The sequence below is a fragment of the Plodia interpunctella genome, chromosome 3 (genome assembly GCF_027563975.2).
Source record: "Plodia interpunctella isolate USDA-ARS_2022_Savannah chromosome 3, ilPloInte3.2, whole genome shotgun sequence".
In the NCBI taxonomy this organism is placed as follows: domain Eukaryota; kingdom Metazoa; phylum Arthropoda; class Insecta; order Lepidoptera; family Pyralidae; genus Plodia; species Plodia interpunctella.
Window position 1 is genome coordinate 2,755,173 of NC_071296.1, and position 23,394 is coordinate 2,778,566.

The 23,394-nt window shown below is 36.6% G+C and overlaps 1 protein-coding gene across 3 annotated transcripts in view; it reads right to left on the reverse strand.

Moving 5' to 3' along the window:
- Window positions 1-23,394, reverse strand: part of nmo (nemo) — a 95,852-nt gene that overhangs the window by 32,650 nt on the left and 39,808 nt on the right. For all 3 annotated transcript variants that reach the window (XM_053769824.2, XM_053769825.2, XM_053769827.2), the window contains exons 2-3: window positions 13,583-13,712; window positions 11,317-11,372 (exon numbers count right to left, since the gene is read on the reverse strand). In XM_053769824.2, the coding sequence (XP_053625799.1) occupies window positions 11,317-11,372; window positions 13,583-13,712 (186 nt within the window). The remainder of the gene's footprint in view (window positions 1-11,316; window positions 11,373-13,582; window positions 13,713-23,394) is intronic.

Sequence of the window (23,394 nt, forward strand, 5' to 3'; positions counted from 1 at the left end):
TCCGGGGCACGCCAAGTAAGTAAACGACGGCCGGCAAAGGTCGGACTTTGATGAATAACCCGAGAGCCGACCAACTCGGCTGTGTACGACCTCCATGCATATTTTGTTTTGAGAATATGGCACGAAACATTAAAAATAACATGAAGATTTGACAAATTCTTAGTTGAAAACCATTAGAACGAAAACTTTTGAGATAAAATAATTTGATGTACATTATCGCACAGATTAATTTCCAATTTTCTCGATGAATATATTATGTTAATACACAAAGGAAGCTCAAAACTAATCTTCTAAATGTAGCTCTGACGAAATTCCTAATAGACTTGATAGATTCAAAGTAACCGACGGGTGGTGGCGCCGAACGCCGAGCGACGCGACGCAACAAATTTCCGACGGCGTCTCCTATTCCTTCCCCACTGGATTATCTACAGGATGCTAATCTAGACAATGGGATTCCATGGAAAAAAGAAAAAGCCACAGCGCCATTTCATTTAAAAACTCAATTGAACTTCATAATGTAATGAGAAAGGTTATTTGAAAGCCAACTTTTAGCTTTCATTCAGTTTAGCAGCGGCGCGCGGCGCTTTAACGGTTAAGCTAAGAATACCAAAGTATAGAAGTAATTTCAAACTCCTAAATATTATGAAACTGGAGTTAAAAAGAAAGTATAGAAAACGTTTTTGAATGAACTGTGTTATCAGCGGAACAATTGGGTTTAGGAGAGCCGAAAATCACACAATATTCAAGCAGGCATTTAACCTTTATAATACAAGAAATCAAGGGCTGTAAAATTTATTCGCTTTTTATTCAGAAATCATTTAAATATGTTTTGACTATTATCACTAGACGATGCTGTTGCGTTGGACTATACGTTATCTAAACCCGAAGTTGAAGTTTTAAAAAAATAGGCATAATAGTTTTACGTCTCTTATAAAATTTTATTAGGATGTGTTGTATAAAAATGGGCGATATGAAAACAATAAATCATTGGATTGTTATTCAGTCAGTGTATTACTTTGAGATTCAGTCGGTGCATTATTATCATTAGACGAGCTTTTCATTCCAGTAAAGCGAAGAATATGAATAAATTTTTATTATATTCATTTTATTGGTGTCCATATGATCAAAATAGAGAGGACTAAAATCATTTTACACGCGAGCTTTTTCAGTTTGAAACATGTCGACCTCAATAACTCTGGATTTGTAGAAACTGCGCGTGCCTCGGAATGAAATATTCCTACATTCCGCGCAACATTTCAAATCTAATAGAAATGAAACGGGGGAGAAAAAATGCACGTTTGCTAACAAGTACTGGTGGCAGGTGAGGATTGAATGCAACACGATCTTTATTAGGCAGAATGTGTTTTCACAGCAAATAGTTGGGCAGTGTTGCAAGTTTCAACTATACGTCGGGACTTTTGCAGCTGGCTCGCAAATACTAGGGTCGCAATACGGTAACGTTTATCTAAAGCCTATCGGGCAAGTTTCCAAGGCGTCATCGAGACAGGGGCGGAGCAGCAACGCCAGCTGATCTCTAGCCGCAGAGCCAAGAAACCTCTTGATCACCTTCGTCGACGGTAGTGCCAAGAGCTAACGACTAAACCGCATTAAATGTTCGCAACGATTCGGAAATTTGCAAACATTATTTGGACCTCTATGAGCATCGAATCGAGCGCCATTAATTATGGAAGCCACGCCTAAACCCACTCTTCGCAGAATTATTTGTCACACGTGTGTTTTAACTATCGCTACTATACGTATAGACTGAAGCCTACGCAGTAACTTTGATTATAACGCTACTATATTACTTCGAGAAACTAATGACAAAGTAAAAGAGCTCCTACCCTCAACGGCTGAGGAAATAACGCTCAGATGAGAGAGATTAATAACATCATGGCGGCGTATTAACTGAGACATATTCACGCAAGTTTTCTTAAAACCGTTACCATTATCACATATTACGAGTACTAGGCGTTATTGTCACTATTCAAACAATATTAGCTAGGTCGATTGATGGTTTGGTCAATTCTCCGATACTAAATCTGTGTATTCACTCGATTAATCAGTCAGACATAACGTAATGCAAGTATTTGTGCTCTATAATCGATGGCTGGCTGATTAACCCTTTCGATGTGTGACCGCATGTGATCTCTCATCGCCGGCAGACAGGGGTCGTACGGGTACATACAGGAAGTTATTAGTGTGAGAAACGGGATACCGCATTCAGCCCCACGAGAACACGATATACCAGTATCCAAGTAACAGAACATACAGACATAAATCGAGTAAACATTTACTCCTTTGATGTTCTGGAATCTATCATCGAAACAGATCTCGTGACAAACAATCCTGAACAACTAAGTGAGGAGTTTATAAAATGACCAGGAGGATAACGGCATTCTAACCGTAGTGTTTGTTGTTTCAACGAAAGTAATAACATTTAGAATTTTATATCTAAAATTCTAAATGTTATGAAACCGATACTACCAGAGGTGAAAAAAATTTACCGTGACATTCTGTTATTTTAACTTTATATCGTGGCTATGACAATCTCGAAAGACAGCTCAAAGCAAGAGAAGCCGCTTGCACTCGATTGATAAATGACTTTGTAAATTATTACGCCGAGACAGCGGCTAAGCCTGTGGGATGAAAGTAACAAAAAGTAATGACAAACAGAAGGGTACAATTTAATCTAGGGCCTAGGCAGGGCTCAAGTTCCCGGGAGGCAGGGGGCGGAGGGGACGCAGGGTGGTGCGGGGGTGAAATTGCCAGAATACATTAACAGAAGGGTCGCTCCGCCCTATCTCAACAACGTGCACAGTAAGCTATGACTTAAACTCGCTTTGAATGCTGAATGGAGAATTAGTCACATTATGCATTTCTACCTATAAGTCCTAATTAGTTGCAAAACATAAGCGACCCACTTAATGCAGTAATATCAATCTAGGGGTCATGAATGGGGAAGCAAGGCTATCATTTGCGACTAAACATTACAAGTTCTGACAAAACATGTGGTTAGGCTAGCCTACACTCTCACTATATATCGACATACCCTACGACATACATGTAGTGAGCATATATCCCACGTCGCCTAACTCAATGGCGTCAGCAAACATGAAGAATAGTTTCGTCCTAAGCGGTGCCGTGAACTAGCCACGTCAGTGGCTTATAAAAATTACATGAAATATCTATGCCTACATCTATATTGTGAATCGATATTTTATTAACTCAATGGCAAAAAAATCATCTCTCAATACCACATAATGATAGCGATTTCACAGAACGATTCGTTGACTATCTGCCAACTCAGAACTTTCAAAGCTCTTAAATTATGACCAAATTTCCGTAAAACATCAGTAATTGTGAGGTTAAATTCTACACCATTTTGCAAATTAAAGTAATAAAAATAAATTTAAAAGAATTATAAAAAGCGATGATACCAGGCAAGGATACCAAAAGCGTGGAATAAAGAGAGGAAGATTGCACTTTTGTTGCAATCTTCCTCTCTTTATTCCACGCTAGTTTTGTATAATCAAGAGTACCACCAAGGTTTCTAAAAATATACATATACGAGACTTAATTTTCTAAGTTTTCGATAAAATAAAACTTTTTTTTTGTCAAGACAATTTGCAATTTGGACGCGGTCCTAATTAAAAACAATATTTTTGTTTTTAATGTTGCAATTTTAAAGCAAATATTTCGTGGAGGCAATCGTTATAGATTCTATATTATTAATGATAACTACCCTATTATCGTATAAAACAATATGAATGGGCAAGGGAGGGCATATCCCTCATTTAATGGGGCATTCAATCTACTCCTCTCGCAACGAAATATGAGCACAAACCCTAGGATTAAGCACAATTTTTAAGGCTCAACATTAGCTTAGCTGTTTATTCAACTTCAATACGGAGATGTCAAAAGTTTTCAAATCTTGTATTGTTTTATAATCTTGTATTTATCCCTATTAAATTCTTATATTTATGAGTACTAATGTAAAGATTCGTTTTTCAGCTCTATAACGGCTATAAAAACAGTAAATTATAAACACTACATACATGTGCATTCACGCAGTTTTCGGAGTCAATGACTTTTCTTCTAAGGTTTTTACACCCGTATTTTCCAGTGTCTTCACCAGCAAAAACCACAAAAGTGCGCGGAGGATCATAAACCGAACACGTGTTACTACCCTCTTTCCAAACACTATTTCGATCTAACTTTCCTTTTATGGTGACACTTCAACAACTGCATGCACCAAAAACATTTATTTGATTACTTAATCCGCTGTGGGAAATAAAGTTGCTATATTGATCACCAACAGACGAACAAGCAAACAAACAAATACTTAGCTATATAACAGCATAAAAATAATTACAAATATCTGAATGAATATTAACAGCATTACTTTTGATGCTGACGGGTTTTGCGATCGCGTCAGTAATAAAACTCCTAGTTTCCTTGACATTTAACCCATTTGTGAGCCAGAAGGAGAGCAACAACGTATAATATACTTTACACGTGCCCCGATTGCTGTGGTAAACCACGTGAAGGTAATAGACATAAAGAAATGTTTCAAAACAGACCAGCCCGGAAATTTAATGTTCACAGGGGCGATTATCAATGCTGGTTTCGACGTTATTATTACTCCTTTAAAATATAATAAAAACATGACTTTTGAAAAACCAACTAAAGAATTAGCAAGCGAAATTAATATAGTCACTGACCTAATATATAAGACAAAAATAAAATAAAAACGCTCAAACACTCATCACCTATAGTACTACCTACGATAGCTAAGCATTTTGAAATCATATATGATATGAGACAAGTTAGGTAAGGATCTAATGATGATATCATCGTAAATACAAAACTATATTTTAAAAATTTAGAAAACAAAACAATCTACGAAATCTAGCAATTTGTGTCAACGGTAAACAAAAAACCAATGCTCAAACAATGATGCTCATGTAACTTTCTTATCTTAAGTTCTTCCAGAGATTACGGAGCTGTATAGCTCCGCGAATATATAACGCGGGCATTACAGTCTTTCTAGTTGAAGTAATCTAGCGATAAAACACATGCATTTAAAAGCATTTATATGTTTTTATATTACAAAAATATACATTTATATATATTATTGCCGGGATCAAAGAATAAAAATAAAAGTAGAGCAAGTCGTAATTATATTCGACATTTATTAAATTTAATGAAACAAAAACAAATGCTGCTAAAAAGTTTATTTGGTATGCAATTATGCAAGAGCTGAATAAACGGATCAAAAGATCGGCCGAAGTTCAACATGGCAAATCTTCAGTTTTATCCCAAAGAAACACAAGCTCACGAATGGAAATTAGGTTGAAATAATCTCGAGAAGATTCCATAAAACCGAATTTCATCTTGGTCCTCAATATTCTAATTTAATAGGAATATTAAAACGGCGGAATGTGGACAAAACACTGTCTGTTCTCTCTTAAGTCCTTCTTCATCCATATCATGGGTGAAAATTTCGGTTCAGAAATTACGATTTATTTGTACCACTTGGCCTCAAATAGAAATATTTGGAAGATTTAAAAGCAATACTTTACATAAATATAACATGTATATTACATTGATTCCAGAAATTTAAAGTCTAGGGCGGAAGCAGACACGATAGTTTAACTTATAGGGAAATAATATACACATGCAATTTGTATAGAACCGTTGCTACCATTACATGCAATGCTATAAATGTTTAAACGTTTTATAACATGGTTCTTCCTATGCGGTGGGACTATAGAAAGAAATGAATAATTTTTTATAGTTATGGACTGTAAAATGATTGCGGAGATATAAATCTTGTGGTTGTTAACTGTATTTATTTTTAACTGTTTGATGAGAAAGTACTTCAATTACGATCTAGGTTTATGTCTGAATGCAGCATCGTTTGAAAGCACCTACATGTCAGTTTACATCGCATCGATCAACTCTACACCGCGAGAATAGTGAAGTATTTCCAATGGATTTGATTTGCTGTTGACTATAGTATAATAGTATCTACTTGTCTACAGAAGGTCTAGATTAGTGAATGTCGAAGTGCATGTTCGATAAAATATCAAAAAACATTACCAAAATTAAGGCAACTTTAAATAAATCTGTGAAAATATTTATTTTTGTTACAAAAAGTATTAAAACTTGTAATTTTCTGGTATAAACACCTATTATTTAATTATTATAAATGCGTAAAGATACTCCAAGCAATAAAGCAGAAAGCAACCGTATGGCGTCCCATGACAGTTATTAAAAACATGAACCTTATAAAATACCGAAATAACGAAATTCCAGAAATTATACGAAATGGCCCTTGGGTCCAGGATAATACCTAGATAAAACTGGACATAATTACAACATAAAAGAGGGCATTATCCGCGGGGATGAACCGAACTAATCCAATCCGAACGTAGGTGACCTCTATAAAATTGTGGGCAAAAAAACTGACGTGCGGGCATTGCCAGCATTCCTTTGTGGTTTATTGCCGTTTTAGTACTAATGAAGACATTCTCTTTCATATTTTCTGATCCCATAACAAAGAAAGGGCAGCGGTTCTCGACAATATAATATTTGAAAATTCAAAATCGTTTACGTCAATGCCACGTCATAAAGAGAGGACTGTGAATCACATCGTCACTGTCGCGTTTCTGTCAATAAACGACAGAATATTAAAACGGCTCTCTTCGAGGAACGAGGTACTATAAAAAGGACCCAGGCGCAGGAACATTCCCTTGCATGTTTACAGTATAATCCTGAGCCGTTTCATAAAAAGGACGTTTGGATTTACTGGCTTCAGTCATCTCCTAAATTCTCGTTTGAAATTTATCTCTCTTTGTTCTTGACAAGCCAAGAATTTCACTAGCAAAGGATCTCTTTATGTGAATATGTTAGTAATACCGGTAAATTCTAAATTGTTTCTAGGACGAGGTCCTAGCGGTGAGTCCTAGAGCATTTTAGATGTTACCTTGAGTGTACCATTGTAAAATGACTATTCGCCTTTGAAGTTGAACATTTCATACACTTTACGATTCAAATGGAGGTAAGGCACTAAATATTCCCTGTGAACGTGTAAGTTGTTAGAGTCGAGCAAACGACCAACAGCAGTGCCATAAAGAGGTCAAGCTCATAAATACGAAAGGTTGAGGCTAAGAATTTGAGCATTCATAAGTTAATTTACTTTGAAAGCATTCAAACGTCTATCATCTTATGACGAGACGCGACCTATTGACTTCCAATTAATTCTCTGGCGCCTACGTATATTGCATTTAAGGGACGCGTAACCGGTAACACGAGTGACATATTAGAAGGTCAAATAGAAATAAGATATCTGACAGAAAAAAAAACTTAATCTAGGCGTAGTGTTGATAACTTTTGTAAAACTCCCTTTTTAAATGATTATGTGGCATCTATAATAAACATAAGTTTGTAATTTGGATAGTGAATCAAGTACCAGGGTCAAGCAAGACTATAAAATAACATCATCATGACTTTAATGTACATAAAATTATATCTGAAAGCAGCATCTATTGCAATATCTGCTAGTACGGGCCGGGTAGGCGTACGCGGCGAGCGAGGTTAAATCGGGCCAGGCGGCCCACGCAAACCGCTAATTAGGAAGCGCACGCGCAAGGGCGCTGCACCGCGCACTGCACGCCGCGCGACAGGAACAAAGACTGACACCGACGAACAAAAGAAACAGGCCCTGGAACAAAACAACCCACTCCAAGAACAAAACGGCAACACAACTAAAACAATGAATGCGTAGTAGAATACGAGCAGTGTTGTTTAGAAACAAAGGGATGTTGTGCGAAATTATGTTTTGTTAAAAACCTTTGGCGTGTCATACGAGAAGTGTCAGAGATTACACGTTTGCTTTTTATGGCGCAGCTGATGTATGCAAGCAGGAAGCCCCAAACTGGAGGCAACGAAATGAGGAAACTTAAACGTGAATGGCGTTATAAATTTCCCTGACACGGGCCAAAACAAAACGGAATATTTCTATGACGAAGTTACATTGCGAGAGTCAAAGTGCTAAGCTCGAATCATCGTCTCAGCGACACTTTCACAACTGCCAAATTTCCTTCCTTTGTTTTCGGGGCTTACAGTTTTTTAAAGGCGGAATTTTTTGCGTCTTTTATTTACGACGTAATTTACTTTGATGTTTTTATGTTAACATTAATTTTGTTACACTTGGTGCACGTATCAAATGTGATTTATTCGTGGAATAAATTAATGAGGATGTGCGTAACAATGGTAAACATACAAAGAGTACAACAGACAGAGAAATGGAATTCGCGGAATTGTTGCACAAATTCAAAATAAATGCAGCTTCATCACTGTAGAATAATGAATATAAAGAGGACAGTGGATTTTATTCAGCGGAAGCACTTAGTTCTATTTCTGCGGCGCGCCGGTCGGGCAAGCTTGGTGCTTGAACCGCCCGCGCTCGTATAAACAACTCATCGGGACACGTAAACGCATCTCTCTTTATTGCGATCGTAAACAACACTCCTCAAACAACAAAATATTTGTTTGCACTCAAATTACACAATGGAAAAGAGGATGAATTATCTGCGAACATTATACATATCAAATATAAAATATTCTCCAACATTTACATATTGTAAAATTGTGATCAGTCTTTGTAATCATTGTGGATGTCTTAAATTTTTTTCTGCGATGATTAAATATTAACCCTCATCAAAATAATCAAGTTCTTAACTAACAGAAATTTCGTTATTTACAAACCGACCTGTGTTTCGTTGCGTGACCTTCTTCGATCAAAGTCTTAATTTATGTTAGGTCTTTAACTCAAACAAATAAATGTTTGTTTGAGAACGTTGTTTCACCAGCAAGTGATGAGGAAGCAAGGATTCGTTTTTATGTAAAATTTACAGTGAATTAAAAAATGAAGCATAGATGTACATTCTGAGTGCAAGTATTGCTTTCTGTTTTACTGCAAGCGGGCTAGGCGCGACAGCCATTCTTATTTCAATAAAAGTTGAAGGGGAATACATTGACGAGGGATATTGTGTTTCTGCAGCAGCTGACGCCGCGCCGTCCAACCACAAGTATTGAGTAAACGAAATAATATCTTTATTGTATCCTCTGATAATTAAATATGGCGTTCTGAAATTGCTTAAATTTATTGAACTCTATTTATGTAAGAATCTAAATAAATACCTAGTCATCTTTTCGGTATCACGTGAAAATTCGCGTGACTGTCAATAAGAATGACGACAAAACAACAAAAGATTTCACGCTATTTGTACTGCTACACAAAGACATTTTTGGAAAGTTCAAAGTACGAGACGAATTCGTAATTTATGCCAGGGTAAAACCGATCATAAAAATTTAAACATAAATCTGGTCACATATTTTATTTCCAAGGAAGATAAACGATGGTTCTGAGATGTGACGAAATTGGATGAAACTTAAATCATTTATTATCGGGAAGTGGATGAGGTAACTATTGATTTAGAGACAAAGGACTATGAGTAATTTAGGTTCAGATCCGTCGATATTTAGATAATGTTACGTTATAAGCTTAAAAATTGTCTGTGGAAAGAAATATTTCATCAATAAAGTTAATAGCGCATTGTATACTGACATCCATGCCAGAAAAGAATAGCCTCATTTTATGTTTTCCACCTCCAAAAATGACGAAAATGGACAAAGATTCGTTAAATGAGTGGTCGAATTAATGATTAATGGGTCTTTCTTTTGATGTCACAAAAATCCGGCCCGATGAATGAATTTAGGGTTCAGATTGCCTGCTCTTTTCTATCTCTATAATCAACAAATACCTGACTCTCTTCCTTTGCTAATTACCAATAGATTAACTTTAATCCACATTGAAGTGGTTTAAGGTGGATTTAAATATCAATATCTAACATTAGCATAAAATAAATGTCCAAAATGATAATGACGCGATTATTTGTTGCATTTTGGAATGATCCAACAAAAACATCTGCGGCTAATGCAAATGAGCGGGAAATGAAATATAAAACAAAAGAGATACAACAGAGCCCAAAAGCAAGACAAAGAAATATAAGGGAATTGGCAATAGGAGCAAATGGAGCGCCACATATTATCAATGTGCCCTTGGCATGCCACGACGACGACACAACACCAAATTATACTCCTGGCGAATACGTCGCAGATACCTAACAAAAATTTCTCATTTCATATGGAAATTTACTCACGAAAATACTTCGAATATATATTACTCGGGTGACGAGGCAATTTAAGCGGGTAGTAACATTCCAGTCATTAGTCACTTTTTAATATCAACAGAGGCTAGACTTCGATCGACAATAAATCTTCCGATAGGAAATCCAACCGAGACGAAGTATCAAGCGAGCTAAGCGCTGACAGCACAACTCTAGACGAAACTCAATAGCGTTGGATTCGAGATAAAATATATATAAAGAAAACATTGAGATGGACCGTTCCCCGAAGAATGAGTATTATCTGTTAGAGCGCCCATTGATTTCCTGGTTAGTGTAAAGAATATTAGAAACTACGAAAATAATAAATTTTCTTACGATCAAAATTTCAAATTCATTGGTTTAACGGTTATCTTTAACGGTTTTACGAAGATGTTGTGAAGTACATATTTAAACATTATAAATATTGCATCAAGTTCTCCATGCTAACTTTCTGGCGTACCAAAAAGTACATTTCTATTTTGTTGTGGCGAATAAAAATAACCCTATAAATGACAGTTAATTTTATGGCAATCAATATCACTATTTAGTATTCGTCCACATGACCTTTTCCCAACAGATCCCGTTCTACACCAAATATTTATAATGAAACACTATCTCTGAACTAAGCTTTCGTCCCGCCGGCCCTAAGTAGAAGTGCAATCTTCAGAGTCCCGTGTGGGGTCAACGTACCTGTATTAGAGCCTTCTACAGCGCCAGTCTCATACTATCCTTCACGTGTTTACATAACTGAACGTTCTGGTACATTTGTATTTTTGTTAGTATATTTTAGATTTACAACATAAGAAGCGATGTTGCGACATCTAAGCTATCCTAGACTTGATATTCTGAGCCGCAGCTGCTTTTAACTATGACCTCGTCCTGCCCACTAAATTGGGTTCCGACATTAGGTCGTTGACGACACCTTCAAATTCTGAGGTCAAACCGCGGTAAACGAGGGTCGAGCATACACTGTTGTCTACTGCATTTAATTAAAGTAAAAAGACTGGAAATACCTGAAATTCCAGGAAAAATTGAACGTTTAAACATAACTAAAACTAAAATATCTCTCAAAGGATACATTTCCTGGAAGAAGTCGAGGCTGGGCGGCTGGAGGATGTCTAACGCCGATAATACCTGAAAAAATAAAAATATATTATTTTCTAGTTCACTGTTACTATTAATTTAAAGGTATACGAGCGTTATTTTCTTCAGCCGTCAAACAGTCAAACAAAGTCCAGGGGGCTTACCAACATCTCTTAATGCGATTCAGTTCAGAACCTAAACTAATCTACATCGCTAATTCGTAGTCGCACAGAAAGAAGTCCCACAGACGTGGCGCTACTGTCGCTGAAAACAACGATGTCTATCTGTTATTGATAGTTCCTAATTTTGCCACGGAAACTCTTTCCTAGTACGGTTTTTATTTTCCGAACTTTGTGTTTAGATGTTATGACCGACAAATTTTTTGTTTGCATAATATTGCATTTATTTTAATTTAAATATTTTATTTTATTGTGTTTTATATTTACTATAGTCATATAACAGCAAGATAATAATATACATTTTAATTTCAAGTAACAAAAAAGTGCGTATTGTTTGCCCAAAATGGCAAGAATTTGATATCGGAACGCAACTCTTGAAACGAGATAAAATATATAGACATCGTATAGCCTTATCTCTATCTTACATTTGGCTACTGTCACTGGGGTTTACGATTCAGAAACAGTTTTTATTTTTTAAATGGATTTCATTCACTCCTTACGATTCAAATGCGACTTGGTTAAGATTAGTTGGTGGTACCAAATAACGCGATTCATTTTAGGTTCCTAAACTGAACTGCCCTACAATTGAATCGTTTTGTAATAGTTGATGGTAGGCCCCCAGGTTCCGCTATATTACATTTTTAAACGGGTTTAGCATGTCATTTTAAGTACATTTAACGTTTTTTGGACAAACGATGAATTTTGGATTGGACAAATTAAGGCAAGTGTAATTGGAAATGTAGTTACTTATACGATAGAAAAAATCAAAGAGCCCAATCAGGGTTCGGTAAATTCTAATCTCTATATAAATATAAAATTACTTGGAAATTGAATAACAAGTGCACAAACCAGCTAACAATACGCTGGTCGATGAAACACATTCAAAATGAATATTTTATGAGAAGCGCACGGCACGTTATAATTATTTCGTGATGAACTCCAATCGGGGGCTTATTAGCATTAATGTAACCAGTGGGGGGTACAATCCACAGAACATCTAACTACCCAAATATATGTTTAAGGCATGAAGTAATAAAATATAAAAAAATAATTTTGATACAGGTGATAAAATTATATTTCAGTTTTCCTCGTTGGTTGGTAGAGAATACCTTTAGTATGAAGTCCGCTTTTGAGTATTTTTTTTATTTAATAGACAAAGTTTTAATAATAAATGAAATAATATATCATCTTTCTTGTGAGCTAAATTAAATTTGGCGAGAACTTTATGAAGATAACTAATGACATAACAAATACTAAGTGCAGTCTGAGCTGAAATCCCAGTTCATTCAATTACAAATGAAAAATCCTGTAGAACAGACGCGCTAAAATGATTCATTGTTGTTGTCTACAGAAGTTGTCTACAGTCACAACATCCAACTTGGAAGTTTAATTAAATAATTGTTGCATTTCCACGTCACAGTCATAGTAGTCAACGTAACCGTGTAATATTGACAAAAATGAACAGTACAGTATTGTCTGAGTTACAACAACTTGATGTCAGGTTGTTGGTTTAAACAACAAATGCTGGATGTTTGTGTCATGCACGTGGATTGTACGATTTGAATTTAATATCAACCTGTCCTGGGGTTTGATATATTTATCTAGATAAATACAACTGAGTAAGATTGTCGCGCAATGTGTAAATACGGAAACAATGAAAGAATCTATTATTCGTACTAAAACAAACACTAATGTAAAAATAAACATGGTAACTCTTAAAAGAAAATGCACTAAGCAATTTAAAATAAAAGGCAAGTGAGTATTACTTTATATTACAACATGCCTCGAACATAGCGTGCAGAAGACGAGATTTTATTTCTAAAGTCAAGGATACAATAGAAAAAGAAAAGAAACATAATGCAAGTTAATATAAAAATATTGACATTGCCGTCTGGCAATGAAGAAGAATACGACGAAGAAGAAATTACTGACGTTTCCATGTTTGAAGAAGCAGAGCATCCTGAGGTCGTGGAAGACATACTTGGAAGTGTGGATTGACTAGAAAACGTTGGCTAGCTTCTTATAAGCAGCTTCTCAAGGGACTACGATAGGGAATACGACGTTGAAGAAGAAGTAACTCACGTTTTCATGTTTGAAGAAGCAGAGCATCTTGAGCTCGCGGAAGACACGCTTGGAGGAGACGAGCGACTGGAAAACGTTGGGCAGCTTCTTGAGAGCGACGCGCCGGCCATCTCGGGGATCCGTCACTGCCCTGTAACAAACAAACAGACATGAGTTTTTGAGATTAATGTATGTAGTATATAAGTAATTTTACAGACCGACAGACTTTTCGTTCAAAAAATACCAACCAGAAACAGTTTCCATTTAAATTCAGGAACTTTATCAGGCCATCACGAAGCAAAATACCATTGTTCCAACAACATCAAGTTCCTTAACTGATCATATAAAAATTTACTGGAGTTCCGAAAAGCTTTTACTGCATAAACGTTAAATAAAACTCGCCCGACACGAAAAACAACGATATGAAAACGCAATCGGTATTGTAGGGAGTCCAAAACGTACCCTAGCATTAAAGAGACCGTTAGGTCTGCCCTTGCGATTATTATCGTCGGTACGCAGGGCTGCGATAATATCCGTCGCGGAGGAAATAGGGATGGCATTCGGGAGAATTTCGAGAGCAACGACCGAAGCGGGCCCTGCGACCGTGCGCCACCCGGTGGCGACGTTTGAACATTTCAAATTAGGGATGTCCCTGATTTATTGGTGGCGGATTTGGACACCCGAGCGAACGGACATCAAATACGAGTAATTGATTGGTCGAAATGTTTCAGGAATGAGTAACACGTAGCACTTTGTTGATCCGATTCGGGCCATGTTTTTGTGTAGGTTTTGAACACTATTCGTTAGATATATGTCAAAAATACAATCGTTGATCTTTTACTGCCTAGTGCTCACTTTGGTCACGCTTACTTTATCCGACCAATCGAACGACATGAACTTTATTTTTCTGTCAATAATGGACAATTTGTTTTTGAGTTCGCTTTAGCAGAACTTAAATCTGCTGACACTAAAAACTAATAAAAAATCTGGACTGCAATCAGAATTATTTCAGTGAGATTTCCAAATAGAGATAATACAAGTAGATAGGTACATTAAGACCTCTAAACATAATATAGGCATTTCTTGGCGCAGTCACGAACATTAAGAGGTAACATGTAAAGCAGAATGTAATATGTTTATGGATAAAAATGATATGAGAACTCTACTACTTCTTAATTTTCACTTTTAATTAGAAAAAAATAGGAACGGTTTCGAGAACATTTACGCGAATAAACGCTTTGAATTTGACAATAACACTCTTAAAGTAAGAAAATTAAATTTCGCAAAAAGTTTGACATCAACTTCAGTACAGGTTTAGAATTAAACCACTATTTTCAGCTAATGACAACCATTTTCATCCCACGAACCCCTCGTAAAACCAAACATTCAAGAATCCCTTTAAAATAAAAACAAACATTTTGGGATCTCTGAAGCCCACAGTACAGAGCTGAAGAAATATTGCAAAGAGGAACACGAGCATAACTCTCTTATATCATTCCCGTCATCATAAAAATTTAAGGACCCCTTTACCACCAAGAATTACAGCTTTTAACATATCAGTTAGCATCGACGATAGTTAAAACAAGCCCACGCAGTCACAAAACCCACAGTCAAGAGTCAAGCCATTCCAGTCCAGTGCCACTGAGTACTACCATTAAACACCATCTTCCAAGTTACGTACGTACTTTACGAGCTGTACTTACTATCAAGATAATATTTTATTTCCTCGTCCCTGTATTCCCGGAAGCTGGAGCAAGGCATCCCAGATTATGTGACCTCGAACTTCAAATAGGTAGCGGCTTTTCTGCTTGATAAACTTGGATGAACCAAGTGAATTGAAAGTCAATTCATATATTTACATTTAATAGTAATATACAAACAAACGGGTATATAAAGTAATAGTAATTGTGAAAAAAACATACTCTCTTTTGTGTTGTAATAGGTTTGCATGTCGGACTACTGTAATCAAATCGTCAAGTAATAAATTAGTTATCACTTGTTTAAAGAGAAAAGCTTATTTTCTTTTAAAGTTACAAACATTCACGTGAACATGGTTAATTGTCAAGTATAGTAATTTATTTGTCTGTCTTACTTGATATTAAGTAGAAAAAATCGCTTTCGGAATGTACTTCGACATATAGAAAACGTATCGCATAACAAAATGGTATTTTATACGTATGGTAAAGTATGATCTACTCTCACAAAAACAATTATGCCCGCGGGAAACGTTTTGAAGATAGTACGTGAAAAAAGGCATACTGGTGTAGCCCTATAATGATATATGATAAGCAACAACAGCATTCAAAAAGAGGATTAATGTCAGGCAGACACAATATTAACACCGAATATATAGAACTTGAAGGTTTACTTTCACGCGGGCTTCGGGCATCACAGTCCAGTTCGCAACATGTGGTACCATGCGAAGATAAAAGAAAGACGTATTTGGGTCTTAAATCAGGTAATTTTCGTATCCGACAATTCTTTTTTAGCTAACGCACGCAGTATGCAGCCGCGACCGCCTCGGGGGTGGCATTCTCCCCGTTGTAACTACCGTAATTAAGGATCCACCCGGGACTACTACTGCTATTGCGTATTAATCTCCACGTTTAAAATGAATCATTTTTAGACGTAAAGGAAATTGTTGGCAACAACTGGATAAGGATGAACCAGGACAGATAAGGTTGGTTGGTAGAGAGGAGGAGGCCTACACCCAGCAGTGGGACACGGAAGGCTGCAGATGATGATATGATGATAATGATGAAAAGATATTTTCATGAACGGGACTACGTTGAAGATAAGCCCGATAAACCCCATCAAGCTAATGTCTGTTTTAGGTGCGATTTTCCCTTAACACTGGTGTGTCGGCTTAGTGTGAAGGTGGGTGGAAAACCCAGGAATGTGGACAACATATCTAGAGATACATATAAATATCTGCAAAACAAACTCATTGATTACTCGTCGAAACCATTGCTTCTATCGAACTCTATCTTAAAATCTATAAATGAAATCAAGAAAATTAAACGTAAAGGTTAGCTTTTGAAGAGCAAATGAGATAAAGAGCTCGAAGGTGCCATAAAAAAGGCGTTACAAGTCGCTCCATGCCTCATGTGTAATAATGAGTACAATAAGTGAGTTTCCGAAACAGGTCTTCAAATAAACGACGGACTTAATGTTGGAGCCACCTGCGAGGGCAAACATTACGAAATGAATGGTGGTAAAGATAACGCTCCTCTGAGTTTCGTGACAATAAGAATATTAGGTACGGTGTTAAGATGGAGATAGGTAACTAAGGGCGAAGTGCGAGTTTGCATTTCACTTCTCACTATAGAATTCGAAGGAAGACTTCGCGAACGAATCACATTGCGGTGTGGTTGTCGTTGCGTCACAATGACGCACTGTGATTGGTCAGCTGCGTTTCACTGCGATCAGATATTTATCTGGATATGTTGGTTGATGCAAGCTTAGTTCTTAGTGTGGGCCGTTGCGTGTTGTCCATTTGGCTGACAATACCAGTGTTATAAGTTACAATCGATAATTAGTTCTCTCAGTTACATAACTAACTACTATATACGAAATAACAGAATCATGTAATGTCTCAAGAAAATGAGTTGTTCATAAATGACTTTCATAAATGGGAAACAAAGCGGGAATAATTTGTTTTTCAAAGTTCTAGTAGGTAGGGACAAGAAAGATTCAACATTGATTAATTCAAGATTCATTTAAAGAACTCAATGATTTTCCATAGAATCGAATACTAGCATTATAATACGACAAGCAATGCCATTGACCATTTTCTGTTCGTTCATTGTTAAAACATAAAAGATTATGGTCCACAATAAAATGAAAGTACCACTAAATCGTAGCGGTTTCAATGCATACATTGTCCAAAAGGCGTGAAAAGCTAAATTCCAAATGGCACTACGGCACTACTGACAGACAGCAGGTTGGAAAAAGTTTTCGCTGTAAAATCACCGTTAAATATTTTAACCCGTCAGACTAACGTTATTCGAAAGGAGTTGAATAAATTACTCTGCAATTTTGGGTTAACTCGGGTCACATTGTTCATACGTAATTAAAAATTTAATTAACATAGGCGACATCACGGCGAATGATGAAAAAAAATGATCCAAACGTATAAAAATCAATCTTAAAAACATCGTAAACTGCTTGACAATTAATGAACTGAGCTGCGAGACTTGGGTTTTTTACAGCATGTTTTTGATGGCATTCTACTTTTCTAATATTTACCTTATGACGTAGTTGCAGCGGTTACAAAATAACAATGGAAAACGAATTCTATATCTGATTCCATTACAGTTTAAAACAAAATTAACCACCACTGTTCAATCGTCGTAATACACAATTATTTTCATTCGAATGAGCATATATCCGATAAGTCAGGACACAACATAGTTTACTCTCCAAGACAAGACTGTCCAATTTTCGATGATAAATAACTTAAATCTTTTGGGACGGTACATCTGTTGCTTTTTCAGCTCGTTGTACGTCTGTTTTATATTCTACGAATTATTCGTATAATATAAAACAGACGTACATTCTATGTTATCTCATCCATCATTTAATTCCCAGATATTATTTCTAAGAACTGACTAACATTTTAATAAATTACAAATTTTTGATATTTGTGTAGTAAAATATTTCACCCAACAGTGGGACACTATTACACAATAAATATTTGCATGTGTAAAATATCTAAGTAAATAAGTAGTTTCAAACTTCAATAACGGATTAATTCATGTCATATTTTGAGTTCAGTCCAGCTCGTAATGGTGATAAATGATTAGTACTCAGACGACCAGGCGCCCGCTGGGAAAACAGCAGGACATCCGGACGCAGGAACCACTCCAATTTCTCTGGCTACCAGTCTGCGATAATAGACGCACTTACTTGTTCTATTGTAGTTGAAGGCCCCTACTACACTCGTATATATAAAGTATTCCAGGTTATATTCTACCCGTGTACCAAATTTCGTAATAATCCGTCCAATAGATATTGCGTAAAAGAGTAACAAACATACACAGATCATACACAATCATTCACACATACATTACACCCTCACAAACTTTTGCATCAAACTCAAACGGTTCATTAGTTTTCCTATTTCTGAAACCTTTAACTGTCAATTTTAATAGCCCTTATCGTAATAATATGATTACAAAACTGGTTATTGATGACAAATGTAATCTTAATATTTTTATTAAGAAGCCGAGGTACAGCCTCAACATTCTACAACTAGTCTGAACAAAATACATATTTTTGTATTACATTATCCTCGTCAGGAGTGCGATAGTCACCGTGGCGCGCAAAACTTTCGGTCTCGCCCGCCCTAACACGTCGCCGCGGGCTAGCTCCCCCCCTCCCCAACGCCCCACTACTCCGAAAATATTCTTTGAATCATATTTGCTTGCTATATAGTTTTTCTATTCGGCAATTATATTTTCCATTAAATATTTATAACCATTATTGGGTATCAAGATGATCACAGAAAAAACTTTGCATTTTGCCAGCTCTGGAAGTCCAAAATGTGAGTGGCATTCGTGTACTAGACACGGATGCTCCTTATTCAACTAATTAAAATACAATGAATAACAAAAAGTTTACACTTAAAAATACATTTTTAGTTTAGTTCTAGTATAGAAACCGTGGAATTTTTAAACATCGGAAAGTGTAACGAGCTGAACTTCGGCTCTTATTGAAAATCAGAATCGAAATGATGGATAGCGTTTTAATAAAGATAAGTTTTTATACATCAAGCAGAAACTTCATTCTCGATCTTATTTTTCGACTATAACTGTTCGACCACGCTGTAGATATTTAAAATACATTTGGCAAAATGGGAATTTCAAAGAACGCGATCCTTTTACCATCAATTTAAATTTCTACACATGGAAAAAGCAGGTTGGGGCTTGGGGCCAATTTCCCGTGGGCGGTATGACGATCACTTTACAATATTTATGGCGCTTGTGCACACAACACCGGCACGCCAGCCAGCGCTTATCTCACGAACCCCCGTATCCAACACAAATACAAACAGCTGCAATTATCTCCTCGTCAATACATTTCCGATTAAACGCATCCGAAACAAATATATCTATAAACCACTTAGCGCTGAACAAAATAACTAAACGTCGATTAACACCGGCCGCACACTTCTCCAATAAAGTTGGCACACCGATCGCGCGAAAGAAAATAAAGGTAACCGGCCGACAGAGGATCAATGAATAAACTTGCAATAAAAAATAAAAAACTGAATTTGGAAAAAAATGCAACTGAAAAGCGGTTCGAAAGCGAGTTGAACGGGAAAAATAAGTAAAACAAATGGGGATTCGGGCGGCGGTGGGCGAAGTGTGTCAATGTCAGCGTATCGGTGACTTTTTTTCCCCAACACTGTGAGTACGAGAGGTCCTTTACCACTGTGCTGTACACGTGTATTGTGAGATTCGATTCGGGATGATATTTATTAATTACATATTTCTATACTACCCACACATTTCCCTCACAGTTGAATAACATTTTATACCAAGACAATTAACTTTATCCAAGCGCTTCTGTACAAGTCGTAAAACAGAGTAGGTACGTAGCACTAAGTCGGAAATGGGAACCAATAAAAAGAAATATTAAAGTTGAAAGAACGATCGCAGCCCACGGCTCGGCTCCTCGGGGAGTCTCCGAGGGAATTCAGCAGGTTTTTTAGAAATTGAGAGTTAGTATAATCGAAAGAAACGAGACACCAGGTGATGAGAAGTAATGTCACAATCACAAGGCCCTTCCTTACGTGCTAAGCGTCTAGTCTATTTTTATCGTGGTATTTTGTGTATGACTAACACAGATAGCTGATGTATTTTTAGCTGAGCTTCGTAGTTATCCTGGTGCGCCAGGAAATCGTGAGCATCGGAGCTTGACCTATAAATTTCTGGATTACACCCGCTGGGAAAAGTGAGTGATCAATAAAACATATTGCCGGTTTTATTTTGATTAAAAATAATCATAAATTGAATGGTCAACAAAATTTGGACTATAAAATAATATTAATTTGCCGTGAGCCATGAAGACCGAAGGAGATGGAGAGTTGGAAATATAAGGTGGAGGCCTTTGCCCAGCAGTAAGGTTAAAAAAAAGGAGTCATATTTAAAAGGATCCTATTATAAATAACCTCATTTCTATAACTAAGGCTTCATGGTTAAAAGAACCTAACCATCCTACCATTACCACCCAAAAATTATAAATACGTGATTACCGTAGGTATATTGTATACAACTGTATGCAAATATAAGTATTTGCTAGAAGTTCTACAATCATTGACGACAGTCAAACTCTTATAAGCTTTACTATTATTACGGAGATAACGATAAAGAATTTCCAGGCTAATAGCTATTCCATAAAATATGAGACATAATTTTTCAGGATGGCAGAATGAACGGAAACTTGACTCCCGCAGTGTGGTTGCAGCTGCGCCGAACCAACGGCTAGGCTGTGTACACACTGATATTATATGTCAAACTTTACTTAGTATCAAGTAGACGCACTATGTCCAAGTAGCTCTCTTTAACCTGTGATTTTGTCTGGAGATTTTAATATATTTATTGACTACACTCACCGGCTCACACTAAGGCTGTATCTTGGATTCGGTGGATCTGATATCTTCAATTCCGTATGTTTAAAGTTCCCTCGACTCCCAAGGTCCTGCTGTGGTACGATACTTAGCCTGTTTCATCGTTTGATGATAAATTATTTGATCATCATCAATCGAGTGTGTAACAATAACACACTCAAATCGCCTAAAGGTATCTGGCATGACTTTTACGACTACTTACCGCCATTAAGTGGCAGGTAATCGCATACACACTAGTGAATTGTCTGTCCACCAGTGTTATTGATGGCCCATATGTAACTTATGATATTTTATTAAAAAGCGGCGAAACGGGCCATTATTGTGGCATATGTTTTTACTTGGCTTTTAAAGAATCTATTGACATATTCATCGGCATAAATTATTATATTCCAACAAGTGCAATCTTCGCTCCAGCGTTCTGCAGGCACGTTGCCATTCTAAACCTAGCAATGGCAGGTATGAATTTAAATATGGTTAGCATGTAAAGTAACTATTTAGTTATTATTAGAAATCTCGGTCAAGCGAAACAATTAAACGCCCAGTAGCCGCACGTTATTCCTACATAACTTATCGCATTTTGATTTATAGTCTCCAAACCCAGTCGAATATGTTAATTTGACGAAACCTACTTAATATTATGAATGCGAAAGTTTGAATATGTCTGAACGCATGATTGTTTGTTACCCAATCACGCAAATACTACTGGACGAATTTCGAGTAATCCTACTAGGACTGTCCATCTGGCATTCATTAAGGTGTCAACCAAAAACACAAAGGTGCTTCTTGACAAGCAACTCGTTCGATACAAGAATAATATACCTAACAACATCTATAACGATAAACCACACAAATTCACAGAATAAAGACAGCTAATATCATTACTGTTTCAATCCGTCCAAACGCAAACGTCAGACATGACGCAAGCGGGCGCGGCGTCCGCGCACACCCGCGCGCGTCATCGTCAGCTGATCGCTCGCCCACTGTAAACAAATCATAGTATAGCTCCCACGCTTGGCTTGCCACTCCGGCGGCGGCGCCGTGGGGCGAGTATTAATATTTATTGAGCTAGTTTTGTTTTCGATACGATAGATTGTGCCGTAGTGCCAATGGTCTGACAACTAAACATGCCGAAACCAGCGGGGAATAGAACAGAAACAGGCCAGCCGACCTTGGGCTCTAACGCAGGTGAGGAAAATGAAGAAGTGCGAAATATTTTATGCTGAATATTTTTCTTGTATTAGCAAAGAAAATGGGAACTTGTTTCAAAATAAATGACGTTCTGCCTTAAAAAATGTGTTTAAGTCTACGTCAGGCCTCGAACTTGGAATGATAGTCTCGGAGTAATAAGAGTTACTAAACAAATATTCAACTACTTTTTTTGGATCCCTATAACGCGGTAATATTTGGGAATTTTGTTCAAAATATGTAATGTCAAACTTTATAAAATTTAAAAAAATCTTCGTTCTTCTTAAAAGAAAGCTTAATGCAATGCAATGCAAATTTGTGTTTCGCTTTACTTTTTATTACTTTTTCTGTATAAACTAAGCAATGAAGATTTATTAAAGAGTTAACGAAAAGGAAATAATTAGGGTTTTCGTGTCATTTTTCAAACATAATTTCATTTACATCACATAAATCACAAATACATTGAAAATGACATATAATTAAAATTCAACCAAAATAAAGAGTCAAGATTGAAATTTTAAAAACAAAGCGATATTTTTAAAATTATAATCACCTACAAGGTGCCACCTGCAGTTTCTATTGCACCTGCACCTGCGCAAAGTTCACAACATGAAGAAAACCTACAAATGATCTATTATGCGGTCGTGCTCAGAGTAATATCTGATAGTAAAGTACTTAACTATTTATATGATTGTTAAGAACACGGTTGAAAGAGGCAAAACGATTAAATACACGGGTGAGTGCCGCATAGATTCTATTCTAGTGTACCATTTTCTTATGAAAATTGAGGTTGGATGTCACAATAGTGGCACCACAAAACGTGACACCTTCAAACCTGAACTTTTTATCAATATATTTTTCATATACTTTTTCAGACCAACATGAAAAATCTAGTTTCCTCAGATGCATTTCCGATCGCGTAATAAACAATTTCACGGCGATATTTGGACGTGGGAATAAATTTCCACGAAGCGCCTAGTAGGAGAATTTTCACCGTCATATTTCATAATCAAAA